The following is a 24,629-nucleotide window of genomic DNA, read 5'->3' as shown; positions in this document are numbered from 1 at the left end:
GTGCGCGGCGCCTACTACATCGCCCAGGGGCTGGGCCCCGACCGCACCGCGCCGCGCAGCCGCCTGTACAGGTGCGGGGCCGCCCCGGGGAGAGGGACCGGCCGGGCCGCTCTGGGGCCGTGCGAGGCGGGCGGTGCTGTCCGGATCCGGGGAGGGAGTCTCAGGGAATGCCCTCACGGGCCTGGCGAAGTTGCCTCGAGCCCTGTTCTTTACCGGGCTCGGCCCTGAGTCGTGCTTGTCGTTGGCAGCTTGAACTGCTTGGACTGGAGCCTCCTGACGCCAGCCACCGAGGAGATGCTTGCACTGGCTGAGGAGGTGAAGGGCCGCTTTCAGGGGGATCCTTCTTTTGAGTACAGCTTGGCTGAGATAAACCCAGAAGATGCCGCAAGACTGGTTCAGAGTGGTAAGGAGGTAAATACAGCAAAACGTTTTTGAACTCTTTTCACTACATTTGTGCCCCTCACACTGCGCAGGTGGTGGCTTCTCCTCGCTAGTAATGAACAGCATGAGCGTGTGGTCAGGCAAAGGATACACAATTTCCTCTTGATTAGAGCACAGTGCTTGTAACACCAAGGTTGCTTATAACCAAGATTGCTTATAAGCAAGTGCTTATAACACCAAGGTTGCAGTTTCAATCACTGTATGGGCTGTTCACCTAAGAGTTGAATTTGATGATCCTTATGGGTCCCTGCCAGCTCAGAACATTCTGCAACTGTCTGTAATTCCTCGCTGTCATTGTGTAGCAACAGCTTCTTGATTGAACTCCTGCTTCAGTTTTTGCTGGAGTTCAACAGGCCTCAGAAATAGTAAATATGCTTTATAATGCACAACTGGTATAGATCGTCACTGCGGTTTCTGAAGTTTTAATTGTACCTGCAGGCAGCATGCTTTATAAATGAATATGTAAGTCATAAGTAGGTGAATTGAGAGGGAGGAAAGAACAAATGAAGGTATGGATAGTTAGATCTCTGGTGAGTCTAAACTGTCTGCTTCTAACCGTGTTTCCTGCCCTATGTTATGAATGTCTTTTGAGGTCCTCTTAGTGCCATTGGACTCCAAGATGATAAGTCCATTGTGTCACCTCAAGTTCATTTTCAGAAATGAAAGCAAGGAAAGCCCTGCCTTTAAGATTTCCCTATTTTTCTCTAAAGCCCGTGATGAAGGAGGAGGCCCGCCTCATTGCTACGATAGAACAGATAGACAGAGCAGTTGGTATCGTCCCCCGGGGGGCATTTGTGAAGACTCCTCTTGGGTCTGTGCATGAAAACAGACACTTTGAAGGTAAATTCTGATTGTCTTTATCAGGATCAACTGTACTTTGATCATAAAGGCTGTAAATTAAGATGACTTTCTCTAACTGATATTTTGATTTCAGTTGGGTTTTTTTCCCCTTGGATAAGACGAAAAGGGAGGAGAAAATCCAATGCCACTAATGTTCAGGTGTATGAAGGTGGGAAAAGAGTCAGTAATAGTTCTGAGTCATATAACTGAATAATTTGTCTGTATAAACTGTAGTTCATGGCAGTGTTTAGCAATTGCAGAAGTGGCGAATTGTCCATTTAGATATAGGATATGACCAAATGGGCACAGAAAGTTGTCCTCAAGTCGGTACCCATTGGTTATCTGGGGCTGCAGTCAGTATGGTCTCCAATGCACAGCATCAGGGAGTGCTGACCCCTGTTTCTGACAAGCCTTCTGTGGAGTCTATTAGAGAAAGATTGTGATTCTATTCTGGGCTGTGGGCATTAGAGAAATAATGTTATACTCGATAGTGTAATAAGTGTTACCCTAGTTCATTCATGTATGTAGTAATGTTCCCCAATGGCTGTTCGCAGGTCTGTCTTTGGTGGAGGCAAAAAAGTTAAGTTCCTATTTCCATTTCACTGAGCCGACTGACCTGAAGAATAAAACCCTGATGGAAAAGGCTGACCTGGACCCATCCACTGACTTTCTAAATTGTCTGGAGCATGATATCCCACAAGGCAAAGGTAGTAAAATCAACAGATGCAATGAGAGGGAGGGCAATAGGGAAGTTTGAGTAGCCTTGGAAACACTGAGGAGACTGGTGTGGGTTACTGCAGAGGTGGTATGAGAAGCTTCTGTGACTCTGTAAAGGAATTTTATCCTTTACTAAATATTGTCTTTACTTCCTGTTTTAAGCAATTCTAAATGCTTAAAATGGAAAGATGTAAGTGTACCAGGGCTGTCACATCCTCTCAACACATCTGGTCATACTCTGCCTCAGTGCCATATTCCCTCCTGACTCCTGTAAAGCCTGTGACAACTGCTGACCCTATTGGGAGAGATAACTCCACCAGTGATAGAGAGAATTTATGTGGTTTGAAGTATTTCACACCTCTTGTTCCACCCAGTATTTCTCTTCTTTATCTAAATGGGCTCTCATTAACACCAAGCTGATATCTCGAAGAGGGTGAATTCAAATGTTCCTTGGATAAACTTTGTTGGAATAGTCTGCACTGTGGCAGGATTATACACCATGAAAGGAGAAAAAAATACAGGCATACTGGATTGTATCTTCAGTTTACATCTCTGCTGTTCTGCTGGACAACTGCAAATATATTTAAAGTCTCTTCCAGAGATCTCTCTGGCAAGACATTTCTCTGAAGAGATGGGAGCGGCTTGTTATTTGTTTCTGTCTGGCTTTGCTGATTTGGTGCAGTTTTTTGGATTGGACCAAGTGTTTTCATGTCCTCTGTTTAGGGAGATTCTAGGGAAACAATTCAAACTTAGATTTTTTATTTTATTCCTGTCGAGGAGTAGTAGGATAGGATACTAGGTGACTGTATCAGATGGAATTGAGTGGATGGACAGTGAATTGCCAGTGTTGTAAATAGCTTTTGAGATTCTCTCTCCCTCCCTTCCTCTCCTTACTCCCTCCTCCCAGTCATCCCTTTGGCAAAAAAAGAACTGGGAATGTGAGCTCCTGCCTGAATTGTGAACATTTTTGACAGAGCATAAACCGCTAAAATCTAAACAACTCTTCAGCTTACCGGGAGTGTCCTTATGCAGCCGTTTTCCAGAGGTGTAGTCTGGACAGACTGCACATTTTTATATATACTGGCTCATTGAGGTGGCCCTTTTGTCTCAAAGCAGAATTGCAAGAGGGATTAGATCCTAGATAGCTCCTAAGAAAATTTTAGCTGCAGTTTTGTATGGTAGTTCGGGTTTTGCTACTGTTTGCCTTCCCACTGCTCCCTCCTCTTTTTTCCTCCCTCCCTCGTGGTAGGGAGACACACCATGTGTTAGATATGAAGATGGTGGCTTTGTTATAGTCTTCAAATCAAATTCAACTTGTAGCTGTATTTTACCTGGTAGCAGATAGAAAGTGGGGCTCAACTGTGCCACTGTTGTGATGGTGTTCCTCTGGCAGATTGATGTCTGTGTAAGCATGAACCTTTAGCCCCTTCCTGGGTGGATGTTGCTGCTAGTGTAGATTTCAGTATCCTTGAAAAAGTTGCCTCTGAAAGACTACCTGAGTTAAAGTGCAGCTGAGTGCTTCTTAATGCAAGAGAAGATTCTTCATGGTGCCTGTGCAGCTCTGCCTGCTCTGTCCTGAATTCGGGGATAAGGTGAAGGAGGTGAGACAGGAATTGGTTACAGGATCATCAAGGCATGTAGCCTCTGTAATTACATTCTATCACATGCAGATAGGAGCTCTGACATTAAAGAAAGATCAACCCAGCCTCCTTTAACAAGCATTCAGTTTGCCTAAAAGTACTGGTTGCTTGTGAAAATGTAGGAAGGGGGGGGAACCAGGACAGACACAGGCTTTCTGCTGATTTTATCAGCATGGCTTTGCCAGATTCACTCCTGGTTGTGAGATACTCAAACTCTGGTTGTCAGATTACGTTCCTTGAGCTCTGACAGTGCATGTTGGTCCTGACAGAAAAGAAAAAGTAGACAGTGCTTTTTCTATTTTCTGACATGTTCATAGCTGTAGCAAATCCCCTCATTTTGACCTGAAGTTTTTCTTGCCTTTCCTGGTTAGATCCTGTCTTGAACAGTTATTGTCAAAGCAGAAGTAGGAATTCTCAAATTTATTGCATTTAGAATTGTGAATGAAGCTAGAATTGTCTCTTTTCTCAAGAAATACATAAGAAGTGATTTGGGACTAAGTGACATTGGAGTGACGCACCCAGCCTGCATTGGCTAAATTCCCCTAGCATCTTAAAAGACCTAAAGAACAGAACTGAGAGATTAAGGGCTGATTTTAACCTATCTAAAAGTAACAACCCTGTTGGAATAGTTTTCTCTATTAACTGGAGACAGCATCTGTGATGGCTGTCAAGGGGGTTACTGTCATGAGATATATGGTGTGTCATTATAGGAGAGCAGAGGTGTCTTACAGAATGGAAAGTTGGAGGCAGAGAGAACATTTTATATGACAGCTGAGAGGTGGGAAGAAAGGAAGTTAAAACTGGGTTGAATAAAGGCAACAATGGTAAAAGCAGAGTTTAGTGCAAAATTGGAAAACCTGGAGTTTTGTAACAAAACTATCTGCCATTCTTATCTTTACCAGTGATATCTGTGGTGTTTGCAGGTTCCAGATTCTGTCTGTGTGTCTGTCAGGTTATCTGTGCACTTTAAAAGTTCAGAATATGTTGCTACTCCTCCTTTAATCATTTTTTTTATTTCTTGATGTCTCAGCTCCCACAGACAAGTGACTGACTTAGCTTTTTTTTTTTAAAAAAAAGGCACATTTAAAAATTATTCTAGAGGAAAGTGGGAAATGAGAACCTTGTCTCAATAGCATGAACATGGAGGGGTTGTGATACAGATCTTCTGTCACCACAGTATCAGATCAAGTAATGCTTAATCCTGATCCAAATGGCCAGCTGGCCAGAACGTTGCATGCTGGGATCTGTAGGTTTTGCTGGCCATATGTCTGCATTAAAGATAAGCTTGTTTGCTCTAGTCTAAGCAGACAATCTGCTCAACTTTATGCACAATTAGATGTGGCCTTTCAGCTGCTTGCACATTGCCAGAGTTGTCCTTTCTGCTGCATGGAGTTTGGAACCCTGGACATAGTATTTCAGGAACTAGGGCTGTGGCAGTTTTACATCTGCTTGTAGATAATAGAATGGCAAAGCAAATAGCAATAATTCCTAGCATGCCTACAGCATTTTCACTTGATGACTTAATGTTGTGAAGATATGAAATAATAGACACATTTCAGGCACTGATAATAATGGGGGAAGTGAAAATGGAGGGGAAGGTTGATCTCCGTGTGACCTGGTATCAGATCAGACTGTGCCCCTTTCTGCAAGGATAAAGAAAGGGGATGAGTGAAAGCCTGAGGTAGGAGTGTAGAATGGAAAGCTTGGAAAGAAGTGAGACAAGGGATGCAGAATTCAGGTCTTTGGCACTTTCAAACTATTGCAATTCAGAAAAGCAATAACTTGACTCTGAGGGTTTGTTACAGATTACTGAATCAGATCACTTTGATATGGAGATAAGGGACACCAACAGAACACTGCTAAAAACTGATGTAGGCAGGGAGGCATGTCTAGATAGGAAAAGATATGAGTGGAAATAGGATTTATATGAGAAGACTTTCTTCAAAAGTCATGACCCCCAGTCAGTAAACAGCTGCTTTTGGCTGAAAACCTACCACAGTTCACTTGTAGATTAAGAGTAGAAATTAGAATAAAAAAAGACGTATAAAAGAAATGCAGAAGGTTTGGAATGATTAATGATTGATATAAATTGGAATTTATAATAAGTAGAGAATGACAAAAGGAGCCAGAATAACTAGAGTAGTCTGTGACAATAGTAAGGCAGATATTTTTTTAAACTATATTGAGAAGAAAAGAAAGCACAGTAAAGGTACTGGAAACTGTCACTAAATGGTGATGGTAAAAAGACTGATAAGCATGTGGAAGGGCAGAAGAGCTCGATTTTTTTCTGTTTTCTTTTTGGAAAGAATATGGACTTGTATCAAGCAAAGACAATGAAATACTGTTTCAGACAGTTTTCAGACTGTTTGCTAAGGGAGGGTAGAGTTAAACAACATTTACTGTGGATCAAAAACATGAAACAGGCAGAGTCAGATCAGTTACTTCTGAAATCATTATCTCAGGAGACTTGTGGCATAATAATCTTTAATAAATCCTGGCATTGCAGAATTATTCCCCTAAATTTAATCTTCCTTAGCAGCTGTGATTCAGAATTCAGTGAATGGGTGTTTTTCTGGGAGAGGTCAGAAAGGGACCAGTGCCAATATTGATATCCTTCAACTTATTTATAAATGTTCTAAAAGTAAAGGGTTGGTGGAGAGACAAATAATGACAAGGCAGGATGGATAGAGACATCTGGAAAACTGGGCTTACTTAAATACAGTACATTTTGGTGTACATACCTGCAAAGTCACATGAGGAAAGTAAGGAATGTAAGTCAGAATTTGGGAATTGTATTCTAGAAACTGTGGCTCTGAAAGGAAATCCAGGCACAACCCGCTGAACATCAGCTCTGAGGCTGATGCTGAGACTTAAAAGGGTAACTTGATCTGCAGATACATAAACAAGGGCGTAGCAACTAGGAACAGGGGGTGACTTTACTTTTGCATATACTGTTAGTGGAATCATAACTGGATTACTGCACATTGAAAAACTGGAGAGTTGCAGAAAAGGGTCACAAAATTATTCAAGGGCTGGTGAGAGACATAAACAGTTCAATCTGTTTATCTCAAGGAAAAGCCTGTGAGAATGGCTGTATTACACTGTGTAAATACTCCGTGGAGTTTAAGTATTAGGTACTGAAGAACTATTTATTATAGCAGAGAAAGGCATAACAGGAATCAGCAGCTAAAAATTATATCCAGAACTAAAATGAACAATGAGATCCAATTTCTAAGAGTGAAAAGATTACCAGTTAGCAAGGGTAATGGATGAGCCTATGTCTCTTGGTATCTTAACATCACGCTGGATGTCTTCCTGGGAACTGTGTTTCAGTCAAATGCAAATACAAGTTGATAGTCCCAGGTATGTGTAAGTGACTTCAGTTTAATGGGCAGTGGTTTGTAGGAGTCCAGATTCTTGGCATGCCTGGCCATAAACTTGATGGCAGCCGTGGAGGGTGATGGTCAGCTTGGACTTCTTCATTGTCAGTGACAGTAACTCAAAGGTGACAATGGGTTCCAAGTGCAAGTCAGCTCATTTCAGCTGGCATTGCTTTCTGAACTATGATATGTGAGGGCCCAAAAGAGGGCTGAGGAGATTCCTGACTTACTGCCATTGTTGATCTGTATTGCTGGGAGGGATTTTATAGCTTCAGTCCAAATGGGTATACAGTGACAGGATGAGACAGTGAGTCTTGTCTATTTGCCATTTTAAGATGAAGGTAGGGTAGAAGAAGTGCCTAGACAGAAGATCATTCCAGCTCCTTTACCATTTGACTGTGGAGAAAGTGACAGCCACTTGGATTGTAGCTTTTTCTTCACCCAAAAGTGCAGTGGTTTTGGAGCACTCCTTGTACAGCATTACAGACAAAGAGATTTGTGGCCATTTCTTTGGCTGAAAACTTTGAGCACGAGCTTTTCTGTAAGCTTGCTGAGCAGTGGCCTCGGTTAGAACAGTAACCTCCTGTCATCTGAGGTTCATTAGCACGGTCTTTATCGGTTTAGCAAAAGCTGGTGCCTAATGGGTCCTTGAAGATGGAGGGGCTGCCTTTCTAAGTGGGAGATAGTTTCCGTGGCTGCTCTCAAGGGCCATTTTGGTAGCCCCATCATGGCTGTCCCAAAAGTCAGGGTGCAGGAAGGAAGAAGGCACGACCCTGCTTTATCTCTGTACATTAACACAGCTAATTAACTTGCTTTCGATCCCCCTCCCCCCTCCCTCCTCCCTTCAAGGCGATTAATCCCCTATCAGCCTCGGTCTCCAGCCATTTGAAGAGTTTGTGTCTGCAGAGGTATTTACAGCCCCCAGCCAGCCACCAGAGGCAAGGGCCCTTTATCAGGGCTCTAAGACAAATGGCTGCCTATCTCCCTAGTGGCCTTGCAAAATCCAGCAAAGTGCTATGCTGTGCTGGCCACCTACTTTCACCCAGCCTCCTTTCTCCACTAACATTTCACAGATGTGACCTGAGCCCTCCCCTTTCATTGCTTAACAATAAGCAGCACCTCCCCAGCTCTGTGGAAGCCGAGAGCAAGAGCACTTTACTCCTTAGCCTGCCAAGAGCCACACGGGGACAAGGCTTTTCAAGCTGTCTCACTGAAATCCAAACTAAAAGACTCATAATAAATGAGAGGCAGTACTTGATGTTTGCAAGGACAAAAAGAGGTAGAGAAAATGTAGACTGAAATACCTAGCATGGCTCACAGCTATCCTCATTCCTCATTAGGAGATGTGATCCTTAGGCTTGGTGAATGTGTGAAACTGAGCTACAGAATCCCATGGAGTTACCTGACAATAATACAAGTAGTTTTGACAAACAAGCTTTAAAATACAGTGTTAGAGAATGAGAAAACTAGATGAGTGTGCATCAGAACATCGTAGGATTTCTGATCTGAAAATCGAACCCAGTAGCTCGCTTAGTGGATTGTTAGTAAAGGCATTGGTACCTGAATTTCCCTGTTCAAACTGAAGTCGGCCATCCCTAGAAATAATTCCAGGATGACTTTAGCTGCTGCCTTCCAGCAGGGTGCACTATGGTGCCAGCATTGTCAGTGCTGAGCACAGAAAAGGAAACCACGAAAAAGTAAAACGAGAAAGAAAATCACCAAGAGCAGCATCAAATCAAGGAAAAGGTATGTCCTGAGTTTCCAGACTGCGTGTGGCATACTGGCCTCCTGAACTGTAGGTATAGAGAAGATATTCTCTCCCTTTCAAGCTTAGCCAATTTCTGGAATGGTCACTAAGCTTTTCTATGGCTTTCTCAGCATCCTTAGAGATCACATGCATGTGAATGGACATACACAATATATAAGCATGTCCTCTACATTCTTCAAAAATAGGTTCACTCTTAATTTTTACCAGTGATGTGTAGAGGCTGTTAAGGCCATTCCTGCAGTGAACCAAGAAAGTTGCCTGCGAGCAAGACAAGATGCTGTCCCTCCTACAAACTCCTGCCAGCTCAGGAGTTCAAGATCAGACTGGAACCTCTCATGTGGCAGCACGGTAGGAGGGCTCCTGGGCCAGCTAGTATTAGAGCTTCTGACAGGCTGGCCGTGGAAAGGGGCCTGTTTTCCTTGGGCTTTGTGTCTATGGGTAATGAAGCAGCATATTCACTGCTTTTGGGTCCTGGGTCTGTATCACCTCAGGCTCTTGTTTAGTCAGACCTTGGATGAGTTTATACTGGAACAGGGCTGCCCATCAACTGAAAGCTGTGGTGGAGTCCTTCACCCTCCAGACTGCTGTAGCGAAAGAATGAGGACAGAAGCAGAGTTTTTGTAGTAACTTTCCAGGGTTGAAAACGGTTTTATTTAAAGGTTTTTTTTCTCCTCAGTGAAAGAAATCATGACCCACCCTGTCTCTATTTAAGCTCCTGGTTCCTTTGACATAAAAAGGAGATGAACTTCTTGCTAAAATGATGGGAAACGCTGGTAAAGTCTTATAGAACCAGAAGCTGCAGGTTTATCACCACATCAGTCTGCCTTGGCCTAACCTTTTCTCTAGGGAATGATGAAAAATTACTCGTGGGGGAAATCCTAGAACAGTTTGTGTGTCACTGAAGTCAGAACGAGGTCAGCTTTTGCTAGGAGGGATCTGTTTCTGAAGGAGCTCCAAGGAGTGGCAGCTCCTGCCTGTGCCGTCATTGGCATTGGTGCCAGCCCTGTGTGCAGCTTTGCTTTGCTGTTTGCTGCCCATTTGGCCACAGGGCTTTTAAAAGGAAGAAGCCAGTTAGCATAATCTTGTTTTGCTGTACACAAATATCATATGGGTTGCAAATCTGCATGCTGAAGGGGTGTGTGGCAGTGTGTAAAGGGAAAATGACAAGGGACAGTTCATCTTTGGGTATATTTGTACAGCAGTTATGATGAGCAGAAATAGCTAGGCTATCAGAGGCATTAAAAGATGCTTAGCCTTTAGTGTTCAGAATTAGCACTGCACTGTGCTATGTGGAAATGCTCAGTGTGACATTATTCTCAGAAACTGGTAAACTCTTCGGGTAATTTGGTCCAGAACTCATATCTAGTTTAGTACAAAAACATCAACAGTTTATAATCCGTGCCATCTGTTCCTCATCCCAAGCTTATTTAACTAGCCTTGCTAATTTGATGATGAGGTAAGAATTACAACTGGGGGACTGACAGGGCTTGTGGACTTGCCCCTCCTGCAGGAGAGTAAACTGGATGTGCTCTAATCATTTGGTGGGTTTTGAATCCCAGCATCGACTCCTTTGTGTTTTCTCAGAATTCAGAGATCAATGTGAGGTTCTTTGCCCCTAATCCAGCCCCTGTTCATCATTATCACCTCCTCAAAGTGGCCAGTGCTTTGTTACCAGGAGAGGAAAAATCTTACAAGGTGGCCATAATCTCCTCTGAGAGTCAGACAGATATTCTCCCGTGGGTAAGAAAGTGACAGTGACCAAAAGCTCTAGGGGAAGCAGGCTAGAACAAAGCTGCCCATTGCATCCTTTCATCAAACTGTTAATCTTTCTTTCAAAGACATCACATTTGTTTGGTGACAAAAGCCCCAAAGAAGCTGAATTGAGCCTGAAATCCTGTAGCAAGATTTAGAGGAAGCGTCTTTCATTCAGAGCAGGGAGGGGCGAGAGACTCCTTTTTCTTGCCACCAGCCAATGGGCTCAGAGAAACCCACGAAGGTGACGGATTAATGCAGGGGCTCCCCAGGTAGATGCTACGTGACTCCTGGCACGCTCTAAAAACGTTTCCACAGCGACCAGCTGAACAAGAAATATGGAGTGTGATGAGACCCAGCATAAACTTGTGCTTTGGAAGGAGCTGATTTGCCATTCCAAAAGATTTCTAAATTTACTACAGAAAACCCAAGATTCAGTAGTCTGTACTGTAGTTGTCAGAATACAAATAGCATGGATTTTAATCAATTTTTTTTACTCCTTATAAGTTTTGATTTCATATGGTCTTGCTGTTTCCTCTAGTGCACAGCCCTATTGCAAGTCTTTATTCTAATGCTTTCTGTGCAGTCTACATCTTTCTCTTAATTAGAATATTTTTGTTTCATTTTGATTTGTTTTATCAGGTGGATTTAGGACTAAAGGGCAAACTAACAGGGCTGTAAGGGAGGCTCTAATTTGATGTGTATTACTTCAGTGCTAGCTTTTTCAGTCCCTCCCATCCTCTGGTGCTCATTTATTTCTGTGTATTGTCCCTTCTTTTGTGTTGGCATTGCTAGCTGTGCAGATTCCAGCTGGAAAAATAATGTTATTTCTCTCTAGTATATTTTTCAGCCAGATTATTTCCCCTACCTGACTCACTAAGCAGTAAATAAACACTGTTGTGGTCTCTGTGATGGAAGAATGATGAGGGTGGGAATAAGGGTTTGAGGGTAGAGGCTGCTTCAGCTGGATTAAGCAGCACTGTTGTCAGATGTCTAAATATCATTTAGGCCTGAATTTCATTTTTACTTGGAGGTACCTGAATACCGTGTATCTGGGACAGCACTGCAATCCCTGGGTCTTCCTTGTCAGCAGGAAACAGGTTCTTCAAGTGTAAATAGAAGGCCTGGGCCTGTCAAAATCATTTCTACTGCAGAGGCATCCCCAGTGAGAGAGGATAATGGAGAGGAAAAGCCTCTAAAATATGACCATTTTACTTCGGGTTTTGAGCATGGTGGTATTTGTGTGTCAAGGACATGGCAGACATTAGGACCATGCAAGAACCACTTGGCAGCATCTGACTGTAAGCTGTGCTTTCTTGGCTCTGGAGGCTTTTAAAAATAGTACTGAACCTGCAACCAGTCTGTGTTTTTATTTAATTATTATTAAATAGTTATATGGGGAATTGGAAATATTGACAGCAGTGTTAACATATGGGGTGCAGGTGGTGTGTCAAGCAAATAGAAGAGATTTAGTTTGCAGCCAGTAAGTGGCACGAAGGAGTTTGGGCCCCACATAGGACTGTTTGGATGTGTCCTTATGGCTGGTAGGCTGTGCGTGAAATGTCGGTGTGGCACAATTTATCGAGAGCCAAAGCACAGTGACCTTTCCTTACAGCTGCTCTGGTTTGCAATTTGTCTTTGTTCCCTACAGACAACAAATTAGAAGTAGGAAGCTCTTCCCCATGTAGGATTTTCTGTTGGAGGGAAATGGCAGCTAAATCCCACGGGTGTAGTGAGGCTTTGTCAGCTCTAAGTGCTTGGGGTCATGCAGCCAAGCAGCGGCTGCTTTTGCAGAGGGAAATGGTTATGCTGCCCCTCTCCGGGTGTTAATATTTGTCCTGTGACTCCATACTTCACTCTCACTCAGGACTAACTGCAGCAATAGATGTTGTAACCTGCTCTTGTGGCAGCATAATGTGTTAATGGTAAGTGCAACCACACTGTGGCTGCTTTTCCCTTGAGACATTTCCTCCTTTGAAGAAGAATTGATAATGTCACTTTTATGACCCTCTGTGAGCTTTTGCAATGTGGAGCCTCTCTATCAGGCTGTCTAGCTCTTAAAGCTGTTTCTTCTCAAGCTTGCACTGAAATGAGGCATTGCTGAATCACCTCCAAAGCAGCAGTCTTATGAGAGGTCATACTGCAAGTGGACCAGTTACAGCAGGAAAGTTCTTCTGCAAACAGCCCTCTTGGAAGGGTTTTGTTTAAAAGCTCATGTCTCACGCACCCTCTTGCTTCTGTGGATTACAAGACTCAGCCCATAGCTGAGGCAGACATGGGGGATGAGACAGGGATTTCTATTGGCGACTGGAAAGGAAGAAGAAGCTGAGAAGGAGGTTGACTTTTGAAATTCAGCCCTGGTGTTCTGGCAGCTGTTGAAGGGCCATAAAAAAAGGCAGTGGTTTAACACAGGGTGAGCATCAGGATCTTCAAAGCACTTTCTTGTTTGGGAAAGATGTAAGGAACTCCTCAAAATTCCTGCCTGTGTTTGGAGGGGTGGAGGCTGCAGCCTGATCCAAAGAGGGGATAGGAAGCTCCAGATCTTCATCCAGTGGATACTTTTCCCATGCTCTTTCCTCCCACACAGCAGCTCCCTCCCTTCCCTTCTGGAGCAGCAACAGGCAATACTTTCAGCAGAGAAAGCCTGCTTGGCTTTCTTAAGTTTGCTGGGTGCAGCCTAAATATTAACTTGCTCTTTTAAGAAATGTATTTTGAACTTTGGGAACCTCACCAGAGCAGTGTTACTGGTAGGAATCTCTTGTGTGAGAGCAATGAGCAGTTCCCTGCGCCTCAGTGAGCTTTACATGATGTGTGCAGTTAACTCTGTTGCCTGATTTAGAGACAGCACACATGGAGATGCAAGTTAAAATTGGTATTTAAGTCTAAGAAATCCAACCTTAACTTGCTGTCTCCTAGTTTTAGTTGTATTCTCTCCAAGGAAAATAATAATATTTCAAAATCTTTTTTTCCGACAACTTTTATCTAGGAATCTTGGTGTACCTTACAGACTGATGGTTTGAGCTTCCCAGTCTCTCAGTAAGAGACATATTGTCTGACACAGGGACTGCCATGGAATATTCTCAGCCAGTGATGGAAAGGATTTGGACCCAGCTGTCTAATTCTACATTTTTATAGTAATACAGACCTGAAGTTATCTATGTGATGGTTTTACCCCAACAACCATCTGTAATAGCACAGAAGTTTAAAAAACAAAAGAGAGAAAACGAAAAAAAAAGGACAAAAGTAGCATTTAATTTTCATAGTTCTTATTCCTTTTTATATTGCATTATTAAATGCATTTCTAAGACTTTCTCTTAAGGAAGAAAAGGTAGTTTATTTATTTTAAGCCATTATTGCATACTGTTCATTAGTTACTTTCTAGAGTGATTTACAACATCAATATTTCAAACTCTGACAAGAAAGGTGGGCCCTCCCAAAAAAAGCATATAGTTTGAGTATTGTGACATTTGAGCTGTGATAGAAGACAACACAAGTGTCCTGTATCTTTCTGAGAGAACAACTTTCTCCATGTCTCACAAGTTCAAATTTTGTTTTATGCAGCACTTCCTCAAATACAGCTGAGGTATGGGGGAAAAAAAGTAATGAGATAACAGTTTCTAATTTTTTTCCCTTTATGAAAAAGTCTAAAGAACCCAAAGAGGTTCCAGAACTTTAATGTAATCTCTTCGTAAAAGATACACCAGCATTGTGTATCAAATGCAGTTTCTGAATGGGTTTTGTGTACTGCAAAAGTCCAGTCTGGAATGATGATTAGAATGAAAAATTTGATGATTAGAATAGAAAAATGTCTCTAGTGATCCAGTTAGTAGAAGGTGGGAGGTGGCACTGCTGCTCCTCTTTGGTTCTGCAGAATAAAGAGCAGCTCTAGGATTAATCATCATTTTGGCTAAAAACAGGATGCCAGTGAAAATGACATTACAGTTCCAGAGAGCTTCTTGTAAATTTTTCCTGTTCTCAACCTGTGTTGTGCTGGTCCAGATGGGATTGCCCTTACATAACCTGCCTGGTTTTGTTCAGGCCCTCACTTCACAGGAAGGCTTATGCAGCATCAGCAAAACTTTACTGTTCATATTTGTGTAGAACAAAGAGCCAGAGAAGAGCTGGAAAGTATAACAATAATAATTAATATTCCCCAAAGGTCTCACATTTATGAAATGACAAATTCAAACTCTTTGAGAGTTGGCAGCTTGGACAGATGATAGGGAAATGTAGAAACTGTACATCACAGCCTTCAGAGATTTGGCGTGAAAGTGAATGGAGCCATCTTCAATTAATTGTATCTGTCCATTTCTGCCAGGTGTGAAGGTGCAGGGGAAGTTCCTTTGATCAGCAGAGTTAACTGCTGATGAATACTCCGCTGAGCTTGACAAGCCTGTGTGTCACTGGGTAAATGTTCTGAGGAGATCATGGATCCATATACTCTATTGCCCCAGAGCACAGATATGGGCATTTAATGATGTTGAATTTGATTTACTCTACCTCCTCTGTGAATTTATCCAATAAAAAGATGTCTAAATCCAGATACAGTTCCTAAGAGCATTGAAAACCCTGTTTTCCCTCTTACCTTTCCCTGTTGTCATGCTTCAGGCATTTCCTTTTGTTCTGTAAAAATGGTTTGGGGCAGAGGGTTTATCTGTGTAGGTGAACATATATAAAACAAGCTATCACATGTACCCAGGTTGTTAGATGCTTCCAATATGTTGAGAGGCATTAACAAATTAGATAATCCCTAAAGGTTTTCACCACCCAGCAAGGCAAGGCATAGTCCTATTCCTGACAGACTTGCTTCTCAGAGGACCGGTCCTAAATCAAAGACAGTAAGAGTTCCTTATTGAATGATCTTTTTGTCAGAGAAACTTTATCAAAAGTTTACGGCGTGTCATCATCCCCTTCCCCAAAAACCAGTGTGTAAAGCTGCAGCAAGTACCAGCAGTATTTGGAAGAAAGACTTGTAGGTCATTTATACAAATTCAAGCTGAAGAACCATGGGCTGGGAGCAATCATTCAGAGGAGAAATTGAGAGTTACCTGTCGCTATTACATTCAGACCTAGTTGCCTGCTACTTGTTGATCAACGCTCCTGCACATGGTCATGCTACTGTCACTAGCAAATGCTGGAAACTTTTGGAGACAAAGATGAAGAAACTGAAAGCTTGTCCTTTGACAGCAAATGGCTGCAGTGCTTCAGTCACTGGATGATCTGCCATGTAGCGAAGTGTTCCTCATCTGGGTTTCCATGCTATCCAAGGGATGGAATTTCTTAAGAACACACTGATCCCCTCAGTCAGGATTTGTAATCCCAGTGGCTGAACCATAATAGGCATTTTTATTCCAGGTATGAAAAATATCCAGGCCAGATTGTGTCCATATGAGTGGTACTGGAGAGACGGGATTGGAGATTAGGGTTGCATTTTATGTGAAACCACTGCTTGTAAAGATATTAGCTCATGTTGTACTTAGGACTTGTGTAAAGAATGTCACAATGCAAGGAAGGTGGAAAGATGGCACACACCTGTATTGACTGTCTGATATTAAGTAGTCCTCTGCTCTACTGCACCCCTAGTTGTTTGTCTTTAGTGGAAATGTGGAAGAGAGTGAGTTAGAAGTAAGTTCTCCAAAGCAGAAATCTCCTGACTGTGAATGTCTGTTTTGTACTTCTGTCCAGTCTGTCAGGAAGGAGGCAGGTACTCTTGCTGTTCACTGAGTTCCACATTTGCATATGACTGAAAAGGGTGCTTTGAAAGGTAGCATATCAGAGATGACACAAGACTTGCATATTATGGTATAACAAACATGTGGAACTTGCTTCTGAAGGAGGCAGAGGCAACAGTGGTGTCCAAGAAACTTTTGAGAAGTACAGAGATAGCAAGTGAAGAGTTAGGTAACAGGTGAGCAGCACAATTCAACACCTGGTTTTACAATGTTTTGGATTGTATTGTTCCTTTCTGATTCTGTAGCCATATTTCCCCTCAACTTCCCTCCTTCCCTCAGCTACTGTAGTTCCATGAACTGCACGTGAGACAACATCTACTGCCAAGGAGCACACAAGAGCCCAAGGCTGCACGAACATGGATTGCCCAGCTAGCTGCTGCCTCGTGGCTGCCAGGCAGGCCTGACAGCTTGTGCTTCCTTGCAGCTGCTGGCAGACCAAAGCTCCAGGAGCTGCAGTCAGCCCTTGGGCCACATCCCAGGGAGACCTGCTGTAGGAACCTGGGGTGTTAAAGCCCTTCAGCCCTTTGTTGGATGTGACTAAAATTGGCCCAGTCACGAGTGAGTGGGAGCAGGAGGACACACAGCTGACAGCAATCACAGAAGCCCTTCCCCAGGCTAACCGTGACATGAGTAAGCATGAATCATAGCATAAATTGATGAGCCTAAAATTAATGAGCCTAAAATTATCTACAAAGATGAATACTGCCTAAATAGCCCAACACATTATGTGCTTTCTGCTTATTCTGGAATTGGCAGATTTTGGCTTTGGGTACAGATAGGCTGATTGCTTGACTCTAGGCCAATGGTAGCCTGACAGTTCCAACCACATTTTTTTAATTTGGACCTGCTCCTGTTTTTTTTAGATGGAGATTCAGGAGCACCTTTCTTCCCTACATTGTAGCCTCTAGGTATTACTGATTTGGTGCTGAAGTTGGTATTTTCTTCTCCTGGCAGCTCCTTGCCCTCCGGCACTGAATCCAAGCTGATTCTTCAGCCCCCTCCCTCTGGCACAATTCCCAAGCTGTCATGTCAGATGCAAAATAAATACTCAGAGGCTCTGAGCTCCTTGTATCCAGAAGAAACTGCATTTTCACACTGGCTCTGAACCTCTTCTGTGGAGCCAAAACAAAATTAATGTGGAAACTAATCCCTTTGCCCCTACCACGCACATCCTCTTCAACGGTGGAGCCAAGAAGGACTGAAGAGAATTAACCTTTTCCATATATTTCTCAGATAGGAAATACCCTACTTTTCATTCTCTCATTTTTTTCCAGTTGTTGCATCAGAGAAACTAGTCTTCCCTGAAGGAGGAAAGCACCTTCTTTCTCTTCCTACTACTAATGCTAGAAGTTTATTTTAAGGACAAATTTAATTCCTATGCAGGATTGCTATAGCTCATCTTGGCTCTCTACAGCTATTAGCTACACCAAGTAGGTGGCAGAGCTTGTTGGAGTAACTGCTGCCCACTCAGACAGAGCCAAGAATAGCTGCAGCCTCTCCTGGGGATCAGCTATACCAGTCTGGAGCTTGAGGGTCCCTTCCTGTGACGCATACAACATCATCACCATAGCCATGGGAATATGCTACTATGTGAACCCAGACATCTGGAAACGAGGGCAGCCTGCAGTGCTGAACTGACAAAAGGAAAACAGGGCATCGAGGTTTATGTTCTCCCGGACTTCCCTCCTTTCAGGTGTCACAAACCCCAGTGTAACCTTGTGCACTGTTAACTGGTCAGGCAGAACCCATGGCAGCCCTTCTCTCAGCTTAGGTTAACTTGCTGCAGGAGTGCTGCCTCTTTCTCTTTTCCAGTGATTCACTTGCACATCTTCTCACACAGGCTCCTGGAGTATCCAGCTGGAGAAGGGAGGCAGTGTGGTGGTGCTGCGGAGCCTGCTGTGGCTGGGACTGACATTCTACCATGTCCCAATGACCAAGCAATTTGGCTACGTCTACTTTGGCACTGGTGAGAAGAATCTTGATCTGCCCTTCATGCTGTGACTCTTCTATCTGGGGGAAGGACTCAAGAACTAGAAAATATCTACATTTTATACTTAGGAAATTTTGTTTACTGCTTGTTCTAATAAAAATGTGAAACCTCTGCACTTTGAGCAGGATTTTTCTGTGCCTGGATGCTGGCCCTGATTCTTTTCCTAGGACTTCATTGTATGCAATCCTCCCTGACCTCCAGATGGAATTCAGAGAGTCACAGAATATTCTGAGTTGGAAGGGACCCACAAGGCTTGTTGAGTCCAGCTCTTAAGTGAATGGCCTATATGGGGATTGAACACAACCCTGGCGTTATTAGCCCCAAGCTCTCCCTGTAACGTGTCACTGCAGATCTTACAGATAGTGACAAGTGGCATTTTCTTCCCTGGCAGGCAAGCTCTAGGCCACAAATCAAACCTAGGCCATCTGTCTGATTACAAAAGCACCTTGCTTACACAAGAACTAATTTGGAAACATGAATGAATACCTGCTGTCATCTATGAATGACAAAAGCAGAGGGAGTCAGGGCAGAAAGCGGATGTATACTGTAAGAGATCTGTATTAAACCCTGAACTCTAGAAAGGCATACTGAAGACAGTACTTTGCTTTTCAGATGTTAAGATTTCACCAAAATTCGAGGGGTCTTTCCAGCTCATGTCACTAAACTGTAGGAAAAAACCAGCTGTAGGCATCACCTGGTCTTGAAAAATGTGCTTTTTCAGGTTCATCTCAAGACAGTGGTCTAATCCAGTGACTCGTCCTTTAGCAAAGCTCACTGAGCAGAGCTACCTGGGCTAGAAGACAGAGTAACTTCTGTGTGTATAAGAATAAAGAAAAATATTTTCCTTTCTGAAGGGCTGTAGCTTTCAAAGCTTTATAAAACAGATACAGTCAGCCAGAGATTTTATCTCAGTATGGTTAATGAAGTCTTGGCTCTGTCTCTCAAAGCAAAAGGTCTTGGCCAGCTCAAGGGGCTGAATCTAGGGCTTTTATTTCACAAAATAAGGCTAAAAAGAACCATTTAAATCTAATTTGATTTCCTGGATCATACAGGTTTATTCTTACCTTTTGTTTCTGTCCATGCTGATGGTATTAGCAGATGATTCCAATAAAAGCGATACAAGGTTAATTGGCATAGTAGTACATAAAAATTTTGTATTGATTTGTAGCCCCCAGATAAATACCAAAGAAATGGAGCCAAAACAATAATGACCATGATAAATTTAATGAGCCTGTCATACCAGGCCCATAATTAGCAATGGTAAATAGGTGGAAGATCTGTATGTGTACTACAAAGGGAGAGAAATGGTGCCACCTTTTAGTTACAGGATGGATAATCAGTTCCAAACTATCCCAGGAAGCAACCATACCACGACATGGAAGATTTATGAAAAATTTATTTGCCAGGGGAAAAAAAAACAAACAGGCGGTCATCAAGGATGTCGACACTGTGTATTTGCCAGATTCAGGAGTGATGAACAAGCCAGGAATTCTTAAGGGGACATGTAAGATACACACCTGTTTGCCACTGCCACAGGTGTTCTGCTGAAAATTATGGATAGAACAGATGATAATAACAATAAAAAATTAATTTCAGTAGTCAGTAACAATTTCTGTTACTGCTGAGAAAATACAGTGCTGCAGAGAAATTTTTCTTCCATCTGTGTCACAGGTACAAAAGCCCAAATGAGGCAAATCTGAGTTGAAACACACGTTAATGGGGAAACACCAGTCACTGCTGGGAAGAGAAGGAAACATCCTTTTCCAAACCTATTTGTGGAACATAAAGAAACAAAAGCCTACAGATCCTTTCTGGCTTTGAGGTAGAAGTCTTTGACCCTTGCTTTTATCAAATCATCCTGCACACTGAACTTTGCTTTGATGGCTCTTGTATTCTCCCAGAGGAAAAGATTACAGCTGGACACAATATAGAGTACTAAAGACAATTTTGGAATAAGAAAATTGGAGATATTGACAAACTTGAAAAAACATCAGCAGAACAGTGGACAACATGTGCTTACTGACTATGCTAGTTCTGGTCACTAGTGGTTTAAACAGAGAGGCTTTTGTGTATATTTGATATTATCCTTCAGCAAAGGGTGTCCAACTGGATAGGGCTTTTTGCCCCACTTAGGGCCCCTCTTCCAAATGGGCTTTGCAGATCTGACGGGCCAGCGGGTCAGGTACCTGTGAAAACAACACAAACACATTTCAGTTTGAGACTGATCACTGAGAAAATGTTCCAGCTGAAGCAGAAGCAAGACACTATAGCCTTTGCCTCCCTAACACACCTCTTTATAAAAGGAATAACCATGAGCAGAGCTCCCTCAATTCAGAAGGGACCACGGGAAAGGAATTTTTGTTTGTTTTGGAATTTCTAAGCTCATCTCTCTACTGAACCCACTGGCACTTGCTTGCTTCCAATTTCACAAAACAAATCAGGTGTAGTCTCCAGGCTGCTGGCAAGTTGTCCACCTGCAGCTAAACTGGAGTGCCAAATCCCTTCATTGCAACTAAGTCCAAGACTGAATGCATCCAGCCTCTAGGGGAAGTGTTATTTCAACAGCTGGTCTCAATAAGGTAAACTAATTACAAAGGCTAAATTCTGTGAGAAAGCTTCTAAAAACGAATACATTTACTTTGTGGGGATAATTAGCTATTACTTCTGCATGCAATGGGTTTCTGGCCTAGTCTTGTATTTTTATATGTCCATATTTGCTCTAGTGTTCTCTGTACAATGCTATAAGAGCTTGCTCGTGCAGGAAGTCAGCACCTACAGTGTAAGAGGTATTAAAATGGAATTATCATCACAACTACAAATCTCTGTGAAGAGCAGTGTCTGGCAAATATCCTCTGCTTTTTACCATTTGAAGTTTTAGACTTGGCTTTGCAAACAGGCAGGGGATTTCAGATCCAGAATCAGTTACTGGAAATCTTACCCTGTGGCTGGGTGGCCTGGAGTTTTGTTAGGCTTTAAATCTTTTGCTACCAGTAGAGAGGGGAATAGAGGTCCTTAGAGAAAGAGGAGTCTTTTCAGACAATAAAGATCCAAAGTAAAACCTTAGCATAATCTGCACAAACAATGCTCCAACAAATTAGAATTTGGAACAGACTGATAAACTTTGTCCAGCGATGTTTGCACGCCACTGTTGAGTAATCCCATGGTCTTAATGTAACCTCAATCACTCATCCTCCCCACAAAAAGCTTTGTTACCTTTTATTTGCATTGTGCAAATTTGAGATATTAAGAACTTTGGACAGAGACATTTGTTTGAAGGCATTTGGCACATTCCTGAGAGCTACAAAGAAAGCCTGCTATGCCAGGCAGCTACAGACTGCAGAACAGCAGCCCATTTAGCACTTTTCTTCCTCAGTACTCCCTAATAGCACAAACTGAAAAATTAATCACATGTGGAGCTTTCTGCCTCTGAAATCAAGCCACTTTCAAAATGCTTTGCTTTGAGGAGTTTATGACAGTTAAAACACCTAGAAGCACCAGCAGGAGGGGTCTGGGTGACAACACATAGCAAATCTAGCCACTTCTTTTCCTATATGTGCATTAAACTCGTCCCTTCTGAGCCATAATGCTATGCTAGTGCATTAGTGGAATCCCTTACATAACAGCATTGGGACAGGAAGTAGGAGAGACTTTCCTGTCTCTAATTTCATATGCAAGGGGACTTCAGAGAGACCAAACACAGGTCCCCAGTTTGGAATGTGGCAAAGGACCATGGCAAGGCAGCTTCTTTGGGAGAAGCTGTAAAGGTATTAGATGAGCACATGGGCTAGGTCCTCCTTTTCATATTCCCCTTGCTGCAAGGGGGGTGCTGTAGCACAAATTTTGTTATTGCAAGACTACACTTACAGAAAAGGAGGGAAAAAATCCCAAATTGTTTTAATGCATCAATGTGCCAAGTGCAATTCTGGTCACGTGTCCACACGATTACGGGAAAGTGCTCCTGTGATAATAAATGATCTCACTGGGAGAGTAGTGAATGTGTGAATGTGAGATACACATCAATGCTGTATGCAGGTTTAGACAGACAGTGGCTTTTTAAGAAATCCCTCTGTTTCTGTGTGGGGGCTGGAAGTGCACACCCCAATTCTGCATAGGAAGGAGGATTTAGTAATGGCCTGATTTTAAAGCTTTTGTTATTTCTCTTTTGAGCAGGTCTAATCCAGCCCTCTGGTCCAGGCTTTTGGCTTCCTTTGGGGACTGCAGGCTGGGGCTTTTCATTGTTAGCTGAAACAGACATTTGGACGCTTTCCCTTCCTGGAGCACATTTGCTTTTAGGGCTTTTAATACTTGCTTTGTCCCAAACTCAAACTTGTCCTATTTTGTTTGCTGCCTCTTTTTTTTTTTTTTTTTTTACCTTGATTCAGCAGTGCAAAAGCCTGATGCCTGGGAGCAGTCAGTCTACAAAGTTCCTTCTCTCTGACTAACTCTTTGTCTTTTTTTTTTTTTTTTTTTTACCTTGATTCAGCAGTGCAAAAGCCTGATGCCTGGGAGCAGTCAGTCTACAAAGTTCCTTCTCTCTGACTAACTCCATTTCCTACTGATTTCACAGATTTGGGATTTTTTTCTGTGAGTAAAAACAATCCACAAAACTCACAGAGGAGAGCTTCAAAACTCAGTACACAGGACTTCCCCGCGAACTCTGCCGTCCATGTAAGGTAGGGTACACCCTTTTCTCACCAAGTGCCCCTACTTTTCATTGTATCAAATAAGGTTTGTCTTGTGGAGTTTTTATGATCACCTACAAACACACACTGGCAGAATCTTTGAATCTTCTCGAGTAGCTGAAGGTTGTCAGGACAGACTCTTCAGGTGGACGCCAAATGAGGCTGGTCCGCAGTGACCTAATGCGTCACTTCAGTGTGCAGAGCTCCCACTCTAGGCAAAGGGGACATAACTGCCAGTCTTGGGAATTGTGACTCACCTCAGAGCTCTGTTTGCCCCCTTGGTAGAGATCTAAGCAAGAACAAGAATTCCTAGACTCCAAGTGCACAAATTTATGCAAAAAAACCGTGATAGGAACGCTGGTGGGATTTCCCTGATGGGAAATGGCAAGATACAATCAGGATGGAAACAACTGTAGTTAATTCACCTGCAGTCTTTGTAATAGCCTAAAATCTCTGTAGCATGTAGAAGTCTGTTTTCATGGATTCTATTCAGTGGGCAGGCCTTCCCACTTGGAGGCCACCACTTCAGACCTAGGAGTAGGCACGAGGCTTTCATGTGCAGGATAAGGGAAATGGGAAAACCACATACACAGCTCAAGCAAAGGCCATGTTGGTAGAATTCAAGTCTGAACTTCTGAACCCTCGCTGAATTTTTTCAATATGGCTTTTGTTTGGATTAAGAGCAGAAGGCAGAGGGCTACAGACTGCAGGAAGCACTCGATCAAAGTGCTGGCGAGACTGCCTCCTCCCTGCCACATCCCTTCCCATGACACCTCTTGGCTTTGCTCACCTGCAGCCCCTCTAGCTCTTTGCTTTTGAATACACATGCTATGCACAACACAGTTCCCATGCAGATGAGAGGAACCACATGCTGCTGGAGTGAAATGCTGATAGCAGGAAAACCAGATTCTGCTCCCAGGGATGAGAGGTGTCCACAGAGCCTGAGAACTTTGTAATTCATGAGGAATTTGTAGGGAGCCTGCCTCTTGCTTAACACAGAACAACTCCTCCAGTTCAGGTGATGGAGGCGGGATTGACTTGGTTACTATCTGTGCCAAGTTATGCTCTTCCAGTAAGAAGCTTGGAAACAGAGTGGCAGCTGAGCACTCAAAATCAAGTACTCCATAATCTTACAGCACCTCTTGCTGACAGACCCCAGAGTCAGGGAACCTGTGATATCCCCTAGTCCTTTTGGATAGGGAACAACTTCACAACACAGTGTTGTGTTTTAACCAATACTTTGGATGTGCCAGAAGAACATGAGTGCTATATTAATATTAAAAGAGCATCTAGATGCTGGCTTGAATTCAGGGACTGTTCTGGACTGTTAGTCCACATTTTCCATGCAAAAACTTCCATGCTGAAAAGAAAACTGCTGAGCTATTCAGGTTTCCATTACTGAAAGGAAGACGTTTGACCTACAGCTGAGCTTGACTGTTTCCCAAATGATTCTGATGTGTGGTGGCTGCATATACATTACTCTGGAGTATGGGAACAGTCTGTCACCCTACACAATGCTGGTGAAATCGCTTAGAACTTCCTCAGCCTCACAGGCTAGTGAAAATATTTTGTTGCTGCAGCACTTAACTGGAACACGCCAGGCTGGAGCATGAACAAATGCAGAAATAACAGCAGGAAGTTTTGAAAGGGAGAATACAGGCTGAGGATGAGGGAACAATCCTTGGCT

General features: G+C 43.0%; 2 protein-coding genes across 2 annotated transcripts in view; one reads left to right on the top strand and one right to left on the bottom strand.

Annotated features, from left to right (window-relative positions):
• The first annotated feature begins 6 nt into the window (after positions 1–6).
• On the top strand, positions 7–18,371 carry RSPH9 (radial spoke head component 9). Its single transcript, XM_031060613.1, has 5 exons — positions 7–71; positions 249–411; positions 1,152–1,281; positions 1,836–1,988; positions 18,111–18,371. Exons 2-5 carry the CDS (start codon positions 295–297, stop codon positions 18,269–18,271), a joined length of 561 nt encoding a protein of 186 aa, XP_030916473.1. The 5' UTR covers positions 7–71; positions 249–294; the 3' UTR covers positions 18,272–18,371.
• Positions 18,372–19,636: 1,265 nt separating this feature from the next.
• MRPS18A (mitochondrial ribosomal protein S18A) overlaps positions 19,637–24,629 on the bottom strand; it is a gene marked incomplete at its 5' end in the record, with an annotated part of 22,208 nt that continues 17,215 nt past the window's right edge. The window contains one exon of the mRNA XM_005416222.2: positions 19,637–20,446. Within this exon, the coding sequence (XP_005416279.2) occupies positions 20,302–20,446 (145 nt within the window). The remainder of the gene's footprint in view (positions 20,447–24,629) is intronic.

Source organism: Geospiza fortis, unplaced genomic scaffold (assembly GCF_000277835.1).
Source record: "Geospiza fortis unplaced genomic scaffold, GeoFor_1.0 scaffold41, whole genome shotgun sequence".
Classification (NCBI taxonomy): domain Eukaryota; kingdom Metazoa; phylum Chordata; class Aves; order Passeriformes; family Thraupidae; genus Geospiza; species Geospiza fortis.
This window is presented reverse-complemented; position numbering and strand designations above follow the sequence as displayed.

Coding starts and splice junctions, on each gene's coding strand:
- RSPH9 (XM_031060613.1), top strand. CDS start 295: ATGCTTGCACTGGCTGAGGAGGTGAAGGGCCGCTTTCAGGGGGATCCT. Junction 412..1,151: donor TGGTTCAGAGTGGTAAGGAG/GTAAATACAGCA, acceptor TTTTCTCTAAAG/CCCGTGATGAAGGAGGAGGC. Junction 1,282..1,835: donor TGAAAACAGACACTTTGAAG/GTAAATTCTGAT, acceptor GGCTGTTCGCAG/GTCTGTCTTTGGTGGAGGCA.